The sequence below is a fragment of the Staurois parvus genome, unplaced genomic scaffold, assembly GCF_062004578.1.
Source record: "Staurois parvus isolate SC_StPar_1 unplaced genomic scaffold, SC_StPar_1.0 ptg000612l, whole genome shotgun sequence".
NCBI lineage: Eukaryota > Metazoa > Chordata > Amphibia > Anura > Ranidae > Staurois > Staurois parvus.
The window spans coordinates 154413-175286 of NW_028318408.1; the positions used below are offsets into that span (position 1 = coordinate 154413).

The 20874-nt window shown below is 48.4% G+C and overlaps 2 protein-coding genes across 2 annotated transcripts; both read right to left on the reverse strand.

Annotated features, from left to right (window-relative positions):
- Positions 1 to 2937: 2937 nt before the first annotated feature.
- LOC149449554 (E3 ubiquitin/ISG15 ligase TRIM25-like) lies at positions 2938 to 4668 on the reverse strand. Its single transcript, XM_089693087.1, has one exon. It carries the CDS (start codon positions 4660 to 4662, stop codon positions 2938 to 2940), a length of 1725 nt encoding a protein of 574 aa, XP_089549213.1. The 5' UTR covers positions 4663 to 4668.
- Positions 4669 to 16651: 11983 nt separating this feature from the next.
- LOC149449555 (E3 ubiquitin/ISG15 ligase TRIM25-like) lies at positions 16652 to 19341 on the reverse strand. Its single transcript, XM_089693056.1, has one exon. It carries the CDS (start codon positions 19339 to 19341, stop codon positions 17617 to 17619), a length of 1725 nt encoding a protein of 574 aa, XP_089549182.1. The 3' UTR covers positions 16652 to 17616.
- Positions 19342 to 20874: the final 1533 nt, after the last annotated feature.

Sequence of the window (20874 nt, forward strand, 5' to 3'; positions counted from 1 at the left end):
GTGTGATCGCGGTGCAGGAGGTCCGTCCCTTGGTTTTTCCCTCATGGATGTGGCATTATAGAGGTGTCATTGCTGGTGTCGGCTGTGTGATCGCGGTGCAGGAGGTTCCTCCCTTGGTTTTTCCCTCGTGGATGTGGCATTATAGAGGTGTCATTGCTGGTGTCGGCTGTGTGATCGCGGTGCAGGAGGTCCGTCCCTTGGTTTTTCCCTCGTGGATGTGGCATTATAGAGGTGTCATTGCTGGTGTCGGCTGTGTGATCGCGGTGCAGGAGGTCCGTCCCTTGGTTTTTCCCTCGTGGATGTGGCATTATAGAGGTGTCATTGCTGGTGTCGGCTGGACACCTTCCTGGTGAGTGTTATACGTTACTAATAACATTTTACTGGTATTAAATGTCCTGCACCATCAGATCTCTTCTGATTCCTCCAGCTTTGCCCATGTTATTGGAAGATCATTTGCTGCTTAGCTGTTCCCTATGTGCTGATTGGATCCCTATTGGTTGCTGTTCCTCTACTGGGATATCCTGCAGATCATCGCTCCCAGAGCAACATGCCATCATGCTGGTTTATAATATAATCAGCATATAGCTCTGGTGAGGGGATTCCCGTCATCTGGTGTCAGATTCGCACACGGGGGGGGGGGGGGGGGGGGTTTCAAGATAGACATTAAGTTGTATTGGACTATCACTGTTATGGGGGCCGGACTTATGTTTATATTTATGAATTTATTTATATTCTTATTATTTATCCTCGCATGTTTTGTGAATAATTAGCGCACTTTTTATTTGTACATATTTTACCTTTTTTGGTTAGAGGTGCTGCTTATTATGTGATTTGTTTTGTATTTTCTGTGGCGCTTCTTATATCTGCTACAATTATACCGTACCATTAGTATTGCTTCCATCTGACATCCCATCTTCTGAGGGGTTCAACATTCACTGTGCGCACTTGGGATCCATTGAGGATCAGGTCACTGATCATAGATCCCCGGAGGATCGGGTCACTGATCATAGATCCCCGGAGGATCGGGTCACCGATTATAGAACCCCGGAGGATCGGGTCACCGATTATAGAACCCCGGAGGATCGGGTCACCGATTATAGATCCCCGAAGGATCGGGTCACCGATTATAGATCCCCGGAGGATCGGGTCACCGATTATAGATCCCCGGAGGATCGGGTCACCGATTATAGATCGCCGGAGGATCGGGTCACCGATTATAGATCCCCGGAGGATCGGGTCACCGATTATAGATCCCCGGAGGACCGGGTCACCGTTTATAGATCCCCGGAAGACCGGGTCACCGATTATAGATCCCCGGAGGATCGGGTCACCGATTATAGATCCCCGGAGGATCGGGTCACCAATTATAGATCCCCGGAGGATCGGGTTACTGATTATAGATCCGCGGAGGGTCGGGTCACTGATTATAGATCCCCGGAGGATCAGGTCACCGATTATAGATCCCCGGAGGATCGGGTCACCGATTATAGACCTCTGGAGGATCAGGTCACCGATTATAGATCCCCGGAGGGTCAGGTCACCGATTATAGATCCCGGAGGATCGGGTCACCGATTATAGACCCCCCGGAGGTCACTGTGTGTTTGTTGCACATGGTGTCACCTTTATACATGGTGTCATTTCTATGTATATATTTATATAGTATCCGTATCAATCTCATTATCAGAGGAGCGCTGCATCACTTCCTGGTTATAGGAAATATTTGTGACAATGAATAGAGATGAGAAGAATGAGCCGCCATTGGAATATAGAGGAAGGATCAGCATGCTGGGTGCACATCGATCGTTACAAAGACCCATCTCAGAATGGAGGGAGGCGGAGTCTTAGCTTGGAATAGAGAGGAGGGGCGGGGTTCTGTGTGGAGCATTCCAGTGGCTGTACACTCTCCATACACCCACAGATGGGCGTGGCCTCAAGTGAGACACTGAAAGGAAACCAATCCTGCGACATACATTGTCTCCCAGGACTAGGACTAGGCAGGTGCACTTCCTTGCATTCCAAATCAAAATTCAGAATAAAAGAAAAAATAATAGAGTAAAACAGAATAGAATATAAAATAAAAGGATACAATAGAAAATAATAGAATAGAAAAGAGAATTGTAAATTAAATATTAGAAAACAATAAATAGAATATAATTGTGCTCTGAAATTCAAATTTCGTTTAGAATAAATTTGATCAATTTATTACTTTATATTTCTGAATTTAGTTGAATAGAATACAACGAATATAACAGTTTTCCAACATTGGAATTTCGAATAGAATACATCTGAATGCTGATTCAATACTTTTTGAATTAGATTTGAATTTTCTGAATTTGAAACAAAACAAAACTAAACAAATTCCAAAACCGGAAAATGGAGGGAAATGAAATGATTTCCATAAGGAAGTGAAGGAAAAGAAATGTGTTGGTGGTGCACATGTCTAGCCAGGACAGTCCTGCTATGCAGGGCTCCAATACAGAGAGACTTCCCCTCACTTCCTGTCAGGGAAATTGTTGTCAGCAGGACAGGAAGTGAAAGGAAACTATTCTGACAGAGTCCTGGATAGCAGGAAAAACTGACAGGGGCTCTAATGCTTCCACACTCCATCCAAAACTGAAAACACACATTGTGGCTACAGATACACTGGGAAGGTTCCGGCTCCAGGGCTATCATCTCCATCCTGGCTACACTACTTAGGGTGTCACTGACCCAGAACAAGCATGCAGCCAGTGAAGGCGGAACACTCGGACCTCCTGCATGCTTGTTCCTGGTCAGTGACACACTAGGAAGTGAAGTGAGGTTTAGGATGAAGATTATGGACCCGAAACCTGCAGCTTTCTCCACAAATCACTCGTTTCCTGCCCTTCCTCCTATTGGCTGAGTATTGCACCAATCACCAATCACATCATCCCCCTTGTGATGTCTCTGGGTGGATCTCACTTCTGGCTCCTCCCACATATCTTTATACAACCATCCCATACCCATACCCCACCATGGAGGGGCTGAGTGAAGGTGGTGGTGAAGGTGTGGAGGTGTCGAAACGGGTCACACAGATCATAGAAGGAGATCCGTCCGGCCTCATAATCCAGATCTATCCTGACTCTGGTACTGGAGACACCACCGGGTAATGAGGTCTTCTTCCTGTCATGTATCACTGAGTACTGATTACCCCCCAACCACCCCTCCAACCCCCAGGACTTCTTATTATATCCAGTCACTGACTGATCTCCTCTCCTGTCTATATTGGGGTAGCACATCCCGACTGTCCAGGACCGTGACCCCCCAACATCCACGTCCCAGTAATGTCTCCCGGAGGAGAAGCTCTGACTGCTCATCACCTGGTAACCCTGGAACCTCTCTGGTGTTTCTGGCCGATTCTGATGTGATGATGACCAGGATGCAGTTCTACTGTCACCTGATATATGTAGATGATTACCAGCTGTCCTCACATCCAGTAATATGTCTGTAACCCCCGACACCCCCCATGTTTGCTGTACAGCCCCAATATTTGGTCCTCCAGTGGGGGAGGGTTGAGGGTCTGGCCTGGATGGTTGACCATTGATGGGACCTTTGCCCTTTGTAGTAGAATGTGGAGAGACATGTGTGCCTGTACATTTCTGTACATTGACCTCAGACATGATATCAGTTAAACCCGTGTGTAATATGTGTGAGATCCCCCCCACATCCCCATCCCCTCCATCATGGAGGAGGTTCTCATGTCTCTCTCTGTCCTCATCATCTCCATCCTCAGTATCACACAAGTCACCTGTGTCTGATTCCTGTAGGACAGTCAGTGGATCCGTCATGTTACACAGCTCCTCAATGTCCCTCATCTTCCTGGACAGCTCCTCCTTTTTTATTTCCAGATCCCAAATATAATCCAACATGGGACGGGAGACCCGCTCTGCCCACCCGGAGATGTCCCTCAGGACTCTCTTCTCCAGGTCTTCCAGACGTCTCCTGAGGTCTCTGAACAGGGCAGTGACTCTCTTGGTTTCATCATCTGCTTTTCCTTGTACTTTCCTCCTGCGTTCCTGCAGACTCTGGACTCTTTTCTCCGTCTCCTCTCTCTCTGTCATCAGTTTCTGCAGAACATTCCTCAGTTTCTTCTTCTTCATCTCAGAGGCCTCCTCCAGAGTCTCCACCTGATGTCCCCGATGTTCTCCAATGAACCCGCAGGACATACAGATACAGGTGGAGTCCTCGGTGCAGTAATACTCCAGGATCTTCTTATGGATGGAGCATTTCCTGTCCTTCACGGAAGTGGTGGGGTCACATAGGATGTGTTCTGGTGACTTGCTGTGGACTCTCAGGTGGTTGTCACACAGAGAAGCTTCACAATGCAGACAGGATTTCACAGCCGGTACAGGAGTGTGAATACAGTAAGTACAGAAGACCCCGGACTCCTCCTGCTCTGGATGGGTAGACTGGAAGTTCTCCACTATGTTACGTAGCTTCAGATTCTTTTGAAGGACGGGACGTTTCTTGAAGCTTTGTTTACATTCAGGACAGGAATAACCTCCAGACCCCTCCTGTGTATCAAACACACGGCCAATACAGTCCCGGCAGAAGTTGTGTCCACATTTCAGGGTTACAGGATCTGTATAAAAGTCCAGACAGACGGAACATTCCAGCTCCTTCCTCAGATCAGAAGACGACATCGCTGAGAGTGGAAGAGAGAAACGAAAGTGAAAGTCTGACACTCCGTACCAAAACCTGGGTACGGTACAGGCCACTGACTCCACTTCCCCTGCGGCACTCACCCATGCGGTCGCAGAGGAGGTGGTGTCGGCTTGCTCCTATCATCGCTGAGCACCTTCCTGGTTCTCCCTAACCCACCCTCTCTATCCTTTATCTCCGAATCTCGCACTGCATCCGACTCTTCTCACCCACCCCCCTAAGGATCGCAGTGATCTACAGACCTCCTGGGTCCATACCCCTCTTCCTGGACAACTTCACCGCCTGGCTTCCCTTCTTCCTCTCCTCTGAGCTACCGACCATCATCCTCGGGGACTCCAATATCCCCATCAACGACAACAACATGGCTACTTCCCAATTCCTCCACCTAACCTCCTCCTTCACGCTCACACAGCACACGCAATCCTCCACCCACATTGGAGGGAACATCCTGGACCTCGTCTTCTCCCACCTCTGTACCCTCAACCAGTTCTCTAACACCCCCTTCCCTCTCTCCGACCACCACCTCATCACGTTCTCCATCGCCCCTTCCCCCAACTCCCCCCCCCAAAAACGCCAAACCATCACCAGCCGCAACCTCCGCAACCTGAACCCGGCCCCCCTCCACTCGGCCGCCGACCGCCTACACGACAGCATCCTCTCACTGTCATGTCCTGACATAGCCACCACCTTGTACAACGACTCACTGTCAGCTGCCCTAGACTCTCTGGCACCCCTAACCACACACATCATCAAACCCAGACCGCTCCAACCATGGCAGAATGACAGCACTAAACGCCTCAAACGTCGCAGTCGTGCGCTAGAGAGACAATGGCGCAAAACCAGGTCCCCTCATGCATTCTCCCTCTACAAATCTGCCTTCCTCATTTACACCTCCTCCCTCCATGCCGCCAAGCAGGCCTACTTTGTTAACCTGATCAACACCCTCTCCACCTGCCCTCGCCGACTCTTCTCCACCTTCAACTCCCTGCTCTCTCCCCCCCCTCCTCCACTCAGTACCTCACTCACCGCCCACGAGATTGCCACCCATTTCCACAACAAGATTGACGCTATCCGTAAGGACATTGTCAACTCGCAATCTACCTCCCCACCTAGCCTCCCCACCCCCGTCACCCCCTCATCTCCCCCCTCCTCTGCCCTCACAACCGCACTGCCTCCCACCTCTCCCAAGGCACCGCCCACCGTAACCCCCCCTGCACTCCCTCAGCCCTGTCACCACTGAGGAAGTCGCCAAGGTCCTCTCAGAAGCCCAACTCACTATCTGCCCCTGGACCCTATCCCCTCTCAACTCCTCTGGTCACCCCCCTCTTCCCTCATCCGCTCCCTCACCCACATCTTCAATCTCTCCCTCTCTACTGGCGCATTCCCCTCCCCCTAAAGCACGCGCATATCACCCCCATCCTCAAAAAGCCCTCCCTAGATCCCGCGGACCCCAACAACCTCAGACCCATCTCCCTGCTGCCACTCACCTCCAAGCTCCTTGAGCGCATAGTCTACGATCGCCTAAGCGCCCACCTTACTGACAATAACCTCCTTGATCCACTACAGTCCGGCTTCCGTCCCCTAGACTCCACTGAAACTGCCCTCCTCGAAATCACTAACGACCTTCTAAACGCCAAAGCCAAGGGCGACTACTCTGTCCTCCTTCTCCTGGACCTTTCTGCGGCCTTCGACACAGTTGACCACCCCCTCCTCCTTAATAAACTACTCTCCCTTGGCATCAGAGATACCGCTCTCTCCTGGTTCTCATCTTACCTATCCCGACGCTCCTTCAGCATCACCTACAACGGTGCTACCTCCCCCTCCCTCCCCCTCTCTGTTGGGGTCCTTGGACCCCTTCTCTTCTCCATCTACACCTCCTCCCTGGGCAAACTCATACACTCCCACGGCTTCAACTATTACCTCTATGCTGACGACACTCAAATTTACCTCTCCACCCCTCTCCTCATCCCCACTATCTCCACCCGCATCACTCACCTCCTAAATTACATCTCAGACTGGATGTCGCTACATTTCCTCAAGCTTAACCTCTCCAAAACCGAGCTCCTCGTCTTTCCCCCTGCCCACACCCCCCCCCATCCTATCCATCACCACCACCAACTCCACTATCATTCCCGCCCCGCAAGCCAAAGTCCTTGGCGTCATTCTTGACTCGAATCTCTCCTTCCAACCTCATGTCAAATCACTCACAAACACATGCAGGCTCCACCTCCAACATCTCCAAGATACGCTCCTTCCTTACCCCAGACACCACTAAACTACTCGTACACTCCCTGATTATCTCACGCCTTGACTACTGCAACTCCCTCCTCACCGGCCTACCCCAGTGCAGGGTCTCCCCACTTCAGACCATCCTGAACTCAGCGGCCAGACTCATCCACCTCACCAACCGCTCCACCTCTGCCACCCCCCTCTGCCTTTGGCGCTATATAAACTCCATGTAATAATAATAATAATAATAATAACCAGTGTGACCCGTTCTGTACCCTCCTACACGGGGCGAGGTGTACCCTCCTACACGGGGCGAGGTGTACCCTCCTACACGGGGCGAGGTGTACCCTCCTACACAGGGGGGAGGCTGGGACTGAGACACATAGCTAGAAGGCTCCATGTACACTGGGGGGGGGGGGGGGGTGATAACGCTGGTAACATTAGCTGTGTAAAGTTACTTTAAATACCAGAGTTTTTTTTAGCGTTTTTGCATTAGCGTTTAGCAACGTTTTGCTGTTTTTTCAAGGTTTTTTTGGTAAAAAAAAAAGTTCAAAAATCACTGGTTTGCCGCGATTTACTGCATTTTTCTACGTTTTTCAGCATTAGAGCGTGTTTACAGCTAAAAATTTCCTCTAGAAGCCCGCTAGTTCTGGTTTTATTTCCAGCCAGAAAACGCTGATTCCAGTCTCTGTGTGTATGGACACCGAGGAGGACATGTTGGGGGGTTTACTGGATGGAGAAAAAAATCATCAAAAGCCAAAAACAGCCGCTGTAACAACATTAAGTGTGCATGAGGACTCAGAATTCTTGTACAGAAGGACACAGACATGTAATAAGTAGTGATGGGTCCAACACCCCCCTGTTCAGTTGGCGGTCGAACATTCAAAGTTGAGGAAAGTTCAACTGCAAACTTTGAACTCAATGCAAGTCTATGGGACTGGAAGTTGTACATTGAAAAGTGACCATTCTGAAGGATTTTATGCCAGTTATTGGCCCCAGAAGTGGTATGGGGACTCGGGGACGGCCCTGAGGGACAGGAATCAGTGAAATAAACTTAAAAAAGTACCGTTTTTAAAGGGGCAGTTATTTTTTCATTGCTTAAAGTAAAAAAACAAAACAAATTAAAAACTTTATTATCATGCTTGGGGGGTCCCCATAAACTCCCTGCAAAGTTGCACATCTGTACAATGTATAGAGCCTGCTGCAGCACGACTGACATTTATATTAAAAAAAAAAAAAAAATGTGTGGGGTCCCCCTAATCCTTACCAGACCCTTTGGGTCTGGTGGGAAGGCTAGGAAGGACCCCAAAGTGAAATTTATTTTTTAATGTGCATGAGGTTCCCCCTAAAAGCCATACCAAGCACTTTAGGCCTTATAGGCCTTCTAAGGAGAACCCCACCCCCCAATAAATAGGTGGAAAAAGTGTGGGGTCCCTCCTAACCTCCTACCAGACCCTTTATCCGAGCAAAGGCCTGGCAGGCCAGAAAGGGGGGGGAGATGAACGAGCGTCCCTCCCCTCCCTGGGCCTTACCAGGCCATGTGCTCTCAGTATGGGGACAAGGGCCTCTTCCCCACAACCCTGGCCTGGTGGGGGTCTGCGGGCAGGGGGGTCATTAGCATAAGGGTACCCCGTTATATAAAAGGGGGCACCCTGATGCTGCCCCCCCTTGTGAATGCGTAAGGGGTACAAAATAAATAAAATTGTGCCTTGAGTGTTGGTGGGGCCCTAAACCAAACAATTGTTGGAAGCGACCAAAATCAGTGGAAGTCTAAACTGGAACTTCGGCAACGCATAGACTTCTGCTATCTCTGGGGAAATTGCTGCTCTCATCTCCACTCCAAACTGGAACTTCAGCAACGCATAGACTTCTGCTATCTCTGGGGAAATTGCTGCTCTCATCTCCACTCCAAACTGGAACTTCAGCAACGCATAGACTTCTGCCATCTCTGGGGAAATTGCTGCTCTCATCTCCACTCCAAACTGGAACTTCAGCAACGCATAGACTTCTGCTATCTCTGGGGAAATTGCTGCTCTCATCTCCACTCCAAACTGGAACTTCAGCAACGCATAGACTTCTGCTATCTCTGGGGAAATTGCTGCTCTCGTCTCCGCTCCAAACTGGAACTTCGGCAACGCATAGACTTCTGCCATCTCTGGGGAAATTGCTGCTCTCATCTCCACTCCAAACTGGAACTTCAGCAACGCATAGACTTCTGCTATCTCTGGGGAAATTGCTGCTCTCATCTCCACTCCAAACTGGAACTTCAGCAACGCATAGACTTCTACAAACCTCAGAACAAATAGTGTATATATTTTGGTCTGTTTGTGTTGGTTGATTCTCACCTCTTGTTGCTCTTCACTCTGGTCTGTGTTGGAGAAACATCCCCCCAATTCATGTGATCCTTATCAGTTCCTAATTGGGGCGGAGAAGAGTTGTGTTGTGTTATACATTTAGATCAGCTCATGGAGGGAGGTCACAGCCGGGGCGGGGTCACAGATGGGGCGGGGTCACAGACGGGGCGGGGTCACAGACTTCAAACAGTTCTTTATGCAGGCTTTAGACAGGTTGAAAATCGGATGATTTTTCGAACGATAAACGAAAAATCGGTTGTTCGTTAAGCTGACGTTACCACCACCACTTACACAAATCGGCCGACTAAGTCATGAAGTTAACCCCATATAACAGCCAAACTTCTGCTCCTTGCAGGTCACGGCTCATGTGCATATTTTTTTCATTAAAATGATCATCCGATTTGGCCATCATTGCCGTGAAAATCCTCCGTTTTCCACAAATTTTCCAACATGGCCGAAAATCCAAAAGTGCAAAAAACCCAAAAATCGGCCGACCAATTAACCCACTAACAGTGCAAAAAACTGCCGATTATTCTTTCGGATGAAAAATCAGCCGATTTTCGAACAGTCTATGGCCGGCATTAGTCCTCAGTGTCCAGGGCTGTTAGGTTTAAGCACCCATCGGCAGGGTCTGCATCATATGGTGCAGGATTATCTAGGGACAAGAGCAGACTTGGAGACCTTTCCAGCTGAACATCCACTGGGTTACTGGGTCTTGAGGATGGATCACTGGCCAGAACTCGCTCAATATGCCATCCAGCTACTGACCTGTCCTGCACCCAGCGTGCTTTCCAAACGGACATTCAGTGCTGCTGGAGGTTTTGTGACGGATAAAAGAGTGCGTCTGTCCACAGACTCCGCTGACCAGCTGACATCAACATGAATCAGTCCTGGATCAACAGCAACTATCTTGTCCCTGATGCTGATGTAACTGATCCCATTTGTTAGGGATCTGGGATCATCAAAGACATAAATTTGGGGTCATTTTCATTTCATTTCCATCACTGGAGATATGCCGCTCATGAGAATTATGACACAAATGTTTTTGTGGATGAATGAACACTGCTGGACTGGAGTAAGCTGCCTCCCTGTATAGAAAACCTTCAGCACAATAAATGCCTCCTAATGAAGGTGCAGCCATCATGTGATGTGTTCCCACATATAACAAAGTCCAATAGTAATAAAATGCAGCGCAGCAATGAGATGAATAGAATGGCGCTTGTTGTGTTACCTGCATCCTCCTAAGTGCGTCTTTCAGTAGTGACAATCAGGAACACTCTTCTGTGCTTGTGATGGTCAATATATGCTACTCATCATCTATTCCGATAAGTACATATAAACCCCATAAATTCTAGAACATCAGCAGTGCTTTGTGATAGAAACACAACAGAAATGGTGCAACTTCATACAATGGCAGTTATAGTGATCTGTCCCTTTAAATCGGCAGTACCTTCCAGTGGAGCGGTGTTGTCACATTGCTGTATACCAGTGTCCGGTGCTCCTGTATCCCCCCTCAGTGCTCTTCCACCTCCAACACACTTCTGTGCTCACCTCCAAGTTGGACCCATAATGACGGGTCAGACTGGACTTTTCCCTTGTATCCCGGGTAGGTATCATGGTCCCCAGATCTTCCCACTCTCTGCCGGCACTTTTATGTAGATCCAATCCACTCCGCATTCATGTAGAAAACGCTGAATATAGTGTAGTATGTCTACCAGAAATAGCCTTTATTTCACCCAATATGTATCCACTGACATTACAATGTGTCCTCCTGGGACCCCGCGGGGTTAAACACTCCCTATACCGAGCTCCAAGCACAATGTATGCTGGAATCCCTCTTTCAGAAGGTAAATCCATTGAGTTCCCCATCCAGACTCCCATCAGCCATGTCATCGTCTCAGTAAGATGCTCCCAGGACTCCTTTTCAGCATGTGACTTGTGCCATGTTTCATGAAGGGCCATATTATGACATGGTAGTCGTGGAATATGGGTAGTCATGGTTTTATTGTCCTATGACAGTATTGGATTGGGACATATTGACTTTTGGTTGTGTATGTCACTGTCTCATCCCCCTGGCTTTCACCACCAGAGCTCTGATTTCTTGGTTTTATCAATATTACACCCCCAATGGTCATTGGAGCAGCTGTGAGACCCGCCACGTGTTGTCTGGCTTCACCCCATGTTGGTTGGTGGGATTTAGCACCTAGTGGTCGGTTTATGTTGTCCCCTTCCTCAGCCCAACTTATTTGACTTCTTAGTGTGACGGAGGAGATGGATGGGGGGGGGGGGGGAGAGGAGACACTGACAGCACAGCACAGCCTGCTATGGGGACAGAATAGAAGAGGCAGACAGATTCCTCCGTCCCCGCTTGGACATACATGGACTTCTATCTGCCTACACTTGGTCTAAAGACAAACCAACAGCTTCTGCCAGCAGGGAGGGAACAGGCTGCTTTCTACAGTGTGGGAAGGTTAGCAGAGCAGCTCCAGAGAAGATGGTTTATCACATCCATCCATCCATCCAGGCTGTATTCGGACCCCAGCAAGGCTTGTGCTAAAGATCCTCCGTGGGACGGACAGAACGCACACATCCTGCATTCCTCTCTGCCAGCACAAGTCATGGTTCTTACAGAGACTCTGCCAGGAAAAGACAATGCAGGATGTCTGTGTGTTATGTCCATCCATCCATCTGTCCTTCCATCCATCTGTAAATCCATCCATCCACTTGCTTTACCATTAACATTGCTGGTGTCACAATACAGGAAGAATGTTGGCCGACGTTCTACTAACCCTCTGTATCCCACACTCTAGAAACAAGTCAGGGCTCTTGTATGTAGTGCACTCCTGATCTCTGCATTGTGAATGACCGCCGGTATACAGAGCAAATGACCTCCAGTATACAGAGTTATGATTTTGATACATCAATATCCATAAGTTACAGCGAATTATCACTCAATGAGACATGTAACAATCACCAGCAGTGTCTGGAGAAGCGAAGTGTCTTTCCTTTACAATAGACCATTTATACAAGAGACGCTCACAATTGCTGACCCCCCAGGTGCTCATAAGAACAAGGTGATGTTCACCAAACACTATGCTGACAATCTAAATGGCTGATTTATCCCTCAGGATTGAGAAGAAGAAACACAAAGATCACACAGCCCTGAGCAGAAATCACCGGGCCAGTGTTGGCCAAAAGTCCTAAATGTTCATTGTGAAGACACAGCATGTATGGACCTGGATGATGAGAGGAATAACATGGAAAGACAATACGGGACCTTGAGATGGTTCTCCCCAAATCACATCATAACCAAGTAACGCTTCCAATACATTCTTACAATTGTTAAATGGCATGAGGAGAGGAACGTGTCGGGATGAGGAGAGGAACGTGTCGGGGCGAGGAGAGGAACGTGTCGGGATGAGGAGAGGAACGTGTCGGGGCGAGGAGAGGAACGTGTCGGGACGAGGAGAGGAACGTGTCGGGACGAGGAGAGGAACGTGTCGGGGCGAGGAGAGGAACGTGTCGGGGCGAGGAGAGGAACGTGTCGGGGCGAGGAGAGGAACGTGTCGGGGCGAGGAGAGGAACATGTCGGGGCAAGGAGAGGAACGTATCGAGATGAGAAGAGGAACGTGTAGGGAAAAGGAGAGGAACGCTTGTATGCAGAGCTTGGCAGGGATGTGGCCGGGTAAGTATCCCAAGATCGAGGATCAAAGGGGACTGGGGGAGACCGGGTGACGTCCGCGCCTGCGCAGTCCTGGCTGTCTGATGCTGGTCCTCCATGCACGCTCTGCATAGACATCTGGATGGTCTCCCCCGGTCCACTTTGATCCTCGATCTTGGGATACTTACCCAGCCACATCCCTGCCAAGCTCTGCATACAACCCAGGCTGCTGTATGACTCCATCATTAGCCATCTATACCCTGTGAACACATGGGGTTCGCTTCCATACTCACATATTTGAAGGCAACTACAGGTACAAGCCGCTTTATGGGTAAAGGAAGGTACCCTCAAGGATCTGGGACAAGATGCGGTCACACCATATATATCTGATTCTGATCATTCTCTGTGCCATCCTTGGTCAATATCTCTGAACTCATATCATCATTTGTGATCATTCAGCTGATTTACTAGCGATTACTTTTCATTCATCAATAGACCTGGAATTTATGGCACACATTCTGCCAGGGCACTGCAGTGCGGGGACCAACTTTGGGGACATTATTTTCTGATCGCCATATGGCAGGATGATCTTATTGAAGCCTAGATGATTGGCGGACTCTTCCATATCTCGTATTGGAAGAATGATTCAGTGATGTACTAGCATGCTGTCATTTATATCATCTATGGGACTGGAGAATTCTTTATCTCGATTTAGGATTAGGGACTCCCGGCCTTTCCTACAAGACCCTGTTATGGTGCCAACTATCCCTTGTTATTAGGGCTCCCAAGTATATGGGGGGGATGGCAGGTGGGGGCCCCTCTAATCATCATCATTATCTTTGTAGATTAAAGATTGCCGTGTGCCTTCCATGTCTAGATTGGAGTCTTCATCCAGAGTATTGCTTCACACTCTTCTATTCACCTTCTGGTCCCTACAACTAATTTCCATGTGAGGTGCTGGGACTTCTCAGCATGGACTGTCACCCTGGATACACACGTCATCTCCACCCTTCATGTCACCTTCTGGTCCCTACAACTAATTTCCATGTGAGGTGCTGGGACTTCTCAGCATGGACTGTCACCCTGGATACACACGTCATCTCCACCATTCATGTCACCTTCTGGTCCCTACAACTAATTTCCATGTGAGGTGCTGGGACTTCTCAGCATGGACTGTCACCCTGGTTACACACGTCATCTCCACCCTTCATGTCACCTTCTGGTCCCTACAACTAATGACCATGTGAGGTGCTGGGACTTCTCAGCATGGGCTGTCACCCTAGATACACACCTCATCTCCACCCTTCATGTCACCTTCTGGTCCCTACAACTAATTTCCATGTGAGGTGCTGGGACTTCTCAGCATGGGCTGTCACCCTGGATACACACGTCATCTCCACCCTTCATGTCACCTTCTGGTCCCTACAACTAATTTCCATGTGAGGTGCTGGGACTTCTCAGCATGGACTGTCACCCTGCATACACACGTCATCTCCACCCATCATGTCACCTTCTGGTCCCTACAACTAATTTCCATGTGAGGTGCTGGGACTTCTCAGCATGGGCTGACACCCTGGATACACACGTCATCTCCACCCTTCATGTCACCTTCTGGTCCCTACAACTAATTTCCATGTGAGGTGCTGGGACTTCTCAGCATGGACTGTCACCCTGGATACACACGTCATCTCCACCCTTCATGTCACCTTCTGTTGGTGGCAGTGGTGTATTTAGGTTTCATGCTGCCCTAGGCAACACAAAAATCGGCTCCCCCCTCAGAGAGAGACCTTGGCACTGACAAACACCCCCCTCCCCCACGATAAGAGCCTGACATTGACCAACAGCACCCCCCACCCAAGAGAGCCTTCCACTACCACCGCCCCATACACACTGGCAACCCCCCCATCCTGGCAAGAGAGAAGACACTCACCTTCACAGCTCCGTACATCCCCGGGAACAAGAGTCAGGCTCTGCATACACCATCAAGCAGCCCGCAGCCTCTCTCAGATCCCACGTGGTCCCCATGCTGCGTGTCCCTTCTTCCATCCCTCCTTTTGGGGGGTGGCCCTGCCCCCCCTGAAAAATGCTGCTACCCCCCAAAAAATGCCACCCTAGGCAAATGCCTTGTGTGCCTTGTGGTAAATACACTCCTGGTTGGTGGTGGGCGGGTCTGATTCTTATCCCAATTGTCTCCATTTTATATTTTACAATAAACTATTTCATCATTTTCTAACCTGCAGGTTGTCCTCATTGGGACCTCTTGTCCCTCGGATTCCTTTCCTGAGGTCTTTCTCTTTTTATAATGTGTGATACGTGTTCATCATATGTGTGATACGTGATCATCATGTGTGTGATATGTGATCATCATGTGTGTGATACGTGTTCATCATGTGTGTGATACATGATCATCATGTGTGTGATACGTGATCATAATGTGTGTGATACGTGTTCATCATGTGTGTGATACGTGTTCATCATGTGTGTGATACGTGATCATCATGTGTGTGATACGTGATCATCATGTGTGTGATACGTGATCATCATATGTGTGATACCTGATCATCATGTGTGTGATACACGTTCATCATGTGTGTGATACGTGATCATCATGTGTGTGATACGTGTTCATCATGTGTGTGATACGTGTTCATCATGTGTGTGATACGTGATCATCATGTGTGTGATACGTGATCATCATGTGTGTGATATGTGATCATCATGTGTGTGATACGTGTTCATCATATGTGTGATACGTGTTCATCACATGTGTGATACGTGTTCATCATATGTGTGATACGTGTTCATCATATGTGTGATACATGTTCATCATGTGTGTGATACGTGTTCATCATGTGTGTGATATGTGTTCATTCCCATGCAACGTAAAGCAATACAATATAGACGAAGGATCATCATGCTGGGTGCACATCGATCGTTAGAAAGATCCATCTCAGAATGGAGGGAGGCGGAGTCTTACCTTAGAATAGAGAGGAGGGGCGGGGTTCTGTGTGGAGCATTCCAGTGGCTGTACGCCCTCCATACACCCAGTGATGGGCGTGGCCTCAGGTGAGACACCGAGAGGAAACCAATCCTGCGACATACATTGTCTCCCAGGACTAGGACTAGGCTGGTGCCGTTCCTTGCATTCCAAATCAAAATTCGGAATAAAAGAAAAAAATACTAGAGTAAGATAGAATAGAATATAAAATAAAGGGATAAAATAGAAAAGAATAGAAAAGAGTAGAATTATAATCTAAATATTAGAATAGAATAAAAAAAAAAATAGACAAGACTAGAATAAAATAGAAAAGAAAATAATGGGATAGAATAGAAAAGAATAGACCAGAATACAATAAAATAGAATATGGCTATCTTCTGAAATTCAGATTTTGAAAAGAATAGAATGGAGTAGAATATAAGACTAGAATAAAAAGAATAGAAAATAATAGAATGGAATAAAAAAAGAATATAATAGAATAAATAAAATAAGAGAATAGAATAAAGAGAATACAATAGAATAGAATACAATAGAATATAACTGTGCTCTGAAATTCAAATTTCGTTTAGAATAAATGTGATGATCAATGTATTACTTTTCTAATGTTGTTCTGTGTCTCCAATCTCAGCATTGATAGTGTGATCTCTGTAACTTACAGTTGTGATGAGATAGCGATCACTCCAATCTCAGTTGGATACCACAGTCAGTGACTCAATCCATAAGACATCTTGTAGATCTTGTGAAGTTTATTCCATAAACAGAGAATCTTACAACAATGAACATTCGATAGGTCAAAAGATCATAATGTGCTCTGCTCCATGACATGAGGCTAGAGCTGCAATGCATTACTGGGAAAGGGGGAGGGGCTATCTATACAGCAAGAACTAAACCAGAGGAAAGGGAGGAGCAGAGACAAGATATAGAAAACACTTAAAGGCATATGACAGTCATGTGAAACATTACACATTTGATTCAAATTTTCTGAATTTAGTTGAATAGAATACAATGAATATAACCGTTTTCCAAAATTGGAATGTTGAATAGAATACATCTGAATGCTGATTCGATACTTTTTGAATTATATTTGAATTTTTTTAATTTGAAACAAAACGAAACAAATTCCAAAACCAGAAAATGGAGGGAAATGAAATGATTTCCATAAGGAAGTGACGGAAAAGAAATGTGTTGGTGGTGCACATGTCTAGCCAGGACGGTCCTGCTATGCAGAACTCCAATACAGAGAGACTTCCCCTCACTTCCTGTCAGGGAAATTGTTGTCAGCAGGACAGGAAGTGAAAGGAAACCATTCTGACAGAGTCCTGGATAGCAGGAAAAACTGACAGGGGCTCTAATCCTTCCACACTCCATCCAAAACTGAAAACACACATTGTGGCTACAGATACACTGGGAAGGTTCCACTCCAGGGCTATCATCTCCATCCAGGCTACACTACTTAGGGTGTCACTGACCCACAACAAGCATGCAGCCAGTGAAGGCGGAACACTCTGACCTCCTGCATGCTTGTTCCTGGTCAGTGACACACTAGGGAGTGAAGTGAGGTTTAGGATGAAGATGACGGCCCCGGAACCTGCAGCTTTCTCCACAAATCACTCCTGTTTCCTGCCCTTCCTCCTATTGGCTGAGTATTGCACCAATCAGATCATCCCCTTTGTGATGTCTCTGGGCGGATCTCTCACTTCTGGCTCCTCCCACATATCTTTTTGCAACCTTTCCAAACACATACCCCAGCATGGAGGGGCTGAGTGAAGGTGGTGGTGAAGGTGTGGAGGTGTCGGATCGGGTCACACAGATCATAGAAGGAGATCCGCCCGGCCTCATAATCCAGATCTATCCTGACTCTGGTACTGGAGACACCGCCGGGTAATGGGATCCAATTACTGTCATGTATCACTGAGTACTGATTACCCCCCAACCACCTCTCCAACCCCCAGGACTTCTTATTATATCCAATCTCTGACTGATCTCCTCTCCTGTCTATATTGGGGTAACACATCCCGACTCTCCAGTACCGGGACCCCCCGCCATCCACTTCCCAGTAATGTCTCCCGGAGGAGACGCTCTGACTGCTCATCACCTGAGGATAATCCCGGAACCTCTCTGGTGTTTCTGGCCGATTCTGATCTGTTGATGACTTGGATGCTTTTTTCCCGTCATCTGATATATGTAGATGATTACCAGCTGTCCTCATATCCAGTAATATGTCTGTAACCCCCAACACCCCCCGTGTTTGCTGTACAGCCCCAATATTTGGTCCTCCAGTGGGGGAGGGTTGGGGGTCTGGCCTGGATGGTGGACCATTGATGGGACCTTTGCCCTTTGTAGTAGAATGTGGAGAGACATGTGTGCCTGTACATTTCTGTACATTGACCCCAGACATGATATCAGATAAACCCGTGTGTAATGTGTGTGAGATCCCCCCCACATCCCCATCCCCTCCATCATGGAGGAGGTTCTCATGTCTCTCTCTGTCCTCATCATCTCCATCCTCAGTATCACACAAGTCACCTGTGTCTGACTGCTGTAGGACAGTCAGTGGATCCGTCATGTTACACAGCTCCTCAATGTCCTCCATCTTCCTGGACAGCTCCTCCTTCTTTATTTCCAGATCCCGAATATAATCCAACATGGGACGGGAGACCCGCTCTGCCCACCCAGAGATGTCCCTCAGGACTCTCTTCTCCAGGTCTTCCAGACGTCTCCTGAGGTCTCTGAACAGGGCAGTGACTCTCTTGGTTTCATCATCTGCTTTTCCTTGTACTTTCCTCCTGCGTTCCTGCAGACTCTGGACTCTTTTCTCCATCTCTCTTTCGGTCATCAGTTTCTGCAGAACATTCCTCAGTTTCTGCTTCTTCATCTCAGAGGCCTCCTCCAGAGTCTCCACCTGGTGTCCCCGATGTTCTCCAGCCAAACTGCAGGACACACAGATACAGGTGGAGTCCTCGGTGCAGTAATACTCCAGCATCTTCTTATGGATGGAGCATTTCCTGTCCTTCAGGGAAGTGGTGGGGTCACATAGGATGTGTTCTGGTGACTTGCTGTGGACTCTCAGGTGGTTGTCACACAGAGAAGCTTCACAATGCAGACAGGATTTCACAGCCGGTACAGGAGTGTGAATACAGTGAGTACAGAAGACCCCGGACTCCTCCTGCTCTGGATGGGTAGACTGGAGGTTCTCCACTATGTTACGTAGCGTTATGTTCCTCCTCAGAGCAGGACGTTCCTGGAACTCTTCTCTGCATTCAGGACAGGAATAACCTCCAGACCCCTCCTGTGTATCCAACACACGGCCAATACAGTCCCGGCAGAAGTTGTGTCCACATCTCAGGGTTACAGGATCTGTATAAATGTTCAGACAGACGGAACATTCCAGCTCCTTCCTCAGATCAGAAGACGCCATCGCTGAGAGCGGAAGAGAGAAATGAAAGTGAAAGTCTGACACTCCGTAACCAGTGTGACCCGTTCTGTACACCCCTACAGGGGGGGAGGTGTACATTCCTACACAGGGAGAGGCTGGGACTGAGACACATAGCTAGAAGGCTCCATGTACACTGGGGGGGGGGGGGGAGGTGTACATTACTACACAGGGAGAGGCCGGGACTGAGACACATAGCTAGAAGGCTCCATGTACACTGGGGGGGGGGTGGGGGAGGTGTACATTCCTACACAGGGAGAGACTGGGACTGAGACACAAAGCTAGAAGGCTCCATGCACACTGGGGGGGGGGGTGATAACTAGAGATGAGCGGATCGAACATGGCGAAGTGGAATTCGTTTCGAAGATTGGGAAATATTCGATTCGCGCCGAATCCGAAAATTAGCCAAATTCGGATTCGGATGATCCCAAAAATGGCGGCGACATGTGTGGCGACGGAGCGGGGATCTCTGGGAAGGCGCGCAGACAAGGCGCGCTGACCCATAATGCATTCATTCATGACATGTGATCGCATTAGCCAATCAGCAGCCAGCCAGCACTGTGTAATGGTGGAGCTATAAATCGCGGCCATCTTAGAATTCTCCATTAGCCTCCGGTCATTCAAGAGAGACAGACCTGTCTGTATGAAGGGACAGAGTTAGGGCCACAGAGACTTTAGGGCCACAGAATCGTTACTCAGGGACACAGAATCGTTACTTAGGGACACAGAATTGTTACTCAGGGACACAGAATTGTTACTGAGGGACACAGAATCGTTACTGAGGGACACAGAATTGTTACTCAGGGACACAGAATCGTTACTGAGGGACACAGAATTGTTACTCAGGGACACAGAATCGTTACTCAGGGACACAGAATCGTTACTCAGGGACACAGAATTGTTACTCAGGGACAGACACAGAATTGTTACTCAGGGACACAGAATTGTTACTGAGGGACACAGAATCGTTACTCAGGGACACAGAATCATTACTCAGGGACACAGAATTGTTACTGAGGGACACAGAATCTTTACTGAGGGACACAGAATTGTTACTCAGGGACACAGAATTGTTACTCAGGGACACAGAATCGTTACGTTATTTTTGGGGTGCTTATAGAATTAAAGAGTATGTCAGACAACACGCAGAGGAGTGGCAGAGGAGGCAATGTTTCAGGAGCGAGCAGACGTGGCAGCAGAGGAAGGGGTCGAGGCAGCACTAGTCGCAGCCAGAGGCCAGTGCTCCCGGTGTCATCCAGCGGTCGTGTCTCCACCGACAACCCTGCCGTCATCGATTGGTTGGCTCGGTCGTCTTCCTCTTCCCAGGTCACCTCTGACACCTACAGCCAACGGTCGGTGGGTACCACAGACACAACCGGTAGTTGGCATGGCCCGGGACCAAGCCCACTGAAATCACGTGTCCTCTACCTGCCCCTGTCCTTTGGTGTTCCCTCACCAAGCGAAGTATCGCATGCTGTGGGCTCAGCCCCACTGTACAGTGAGGAAGAGCTAACAGAG

Coding starts and splice junctions, on each gene's coding strand:
- LOC149449554 (XM_089693087.1), bottom strand. CDS start 4,662: ATGTCGTCTTCTGATCTGAGGAAGGAGCTGGAATGTTCCGTCTGTCTG.
- LOC149449555 (XM_089693056.1), bottom strand. CDS start 19,341: ATGGCGTCTTCTGATCTGAGGAAGGAGCTGGAATGTTCCGTCTGTCTG.